General features: G+C 59.8%; 1 protein-coding gene across 1 annotated transcript in view; it reads right to left on the bottom strand.

Moving 5' to 3' along the window:
* Positions 1-6: 6 nt before the first annotated feature.
* The window catches only part of DGKA (diacylglycerol kinase alpha), a gene marked incomplete at its 5' end in the record, with an annotated part of 2,470 nt that continues 1,742 nt past the window's right edge, over positions 7-734 (bottom strand). The window contains one exon of the mRNA XM_017741182.1: positions 7-648. Coding sequence (XP_017596671.1) covers positions 284-648 — 365 coding nt within the window. The remainder of the gene's footprint in view (positions 649-734) is intronic.

The following is a 734-nucleotide window of genomic DNA, read 5'->3' as shown; positions in this document are numbered from 1 at the left end:
TGGACACTGGGATGGACAGATGGACACTCAGATGGACACTCGGATGGACACTCGGATGGACACTCAGACACTCGGATGGACACTCAGACACTCAGACACTCGGATGGACACTCGGATGGACACTCGGATGGACACGGGGATGGACACTCGGACACTGGGATGGACACTCAGATGGACACTCAGATGGACCCTCAGATGGACCCTCGGATGGACACTCGGATGGACACGGGGATGGACACTCGGACACTGGGATGGACACTCAGATGGACACTCAGATGGACCCTCAGATGGACCCTCGGATGGACACTCGGATGGACACGGGGATGGACACTCGGACACTGGGATGGACACTCAGATGGACACTCAGATGGACCCTCAGATGGACCCTCGGATGGACACTCGGATGGACACGGGGATGGACACTCGGACACTGGGATGGACACTCAGATGGACACTCAGATGGACCCTCAGATGGACCCTCGGATGGACACTCGGATGGACACGGGGATGGACACTCGGACACTGGGATGGACACTGGGATGGACACTCGGACACTCACGGCCGCCTCCCGGCGGTTCTTGGCGTAGGTGCTGATGCAGGCGGGGGGGGCACGGCCGGAGCAGCGCTCGTGGACGGTGACCCTGCACACTGAGAGGGCGGCACTGTCACTGTCACTGTCACTGTCACTGTCACTGTCACTGTGGCACTGTCACTGTCACTGTGACTGTGTCACC

The sequence above is a fragment of the Corvus brachyrhynchos genome, unplaced genomic scaffold (genome assembly GCF_000691975.1).
Source record: "Corvus brachyrhynchos isolate BGI_N302 unplaced genomic scaffold, ASM69197v1 scaffold2118, whole genome shotgun sequence".
NCBI classification, from domain to species: Eukaryota; Metazoa; Chordata; class Aves; order Passeriformes; family Corvidae; genus Corvus; species Corvus brachyrhynchos.
The sequence above is the reverse complement of the archived record's forward strand: the minus strand, read 5'-3'. Positions and strand labels throughout refer to the sequence as shown.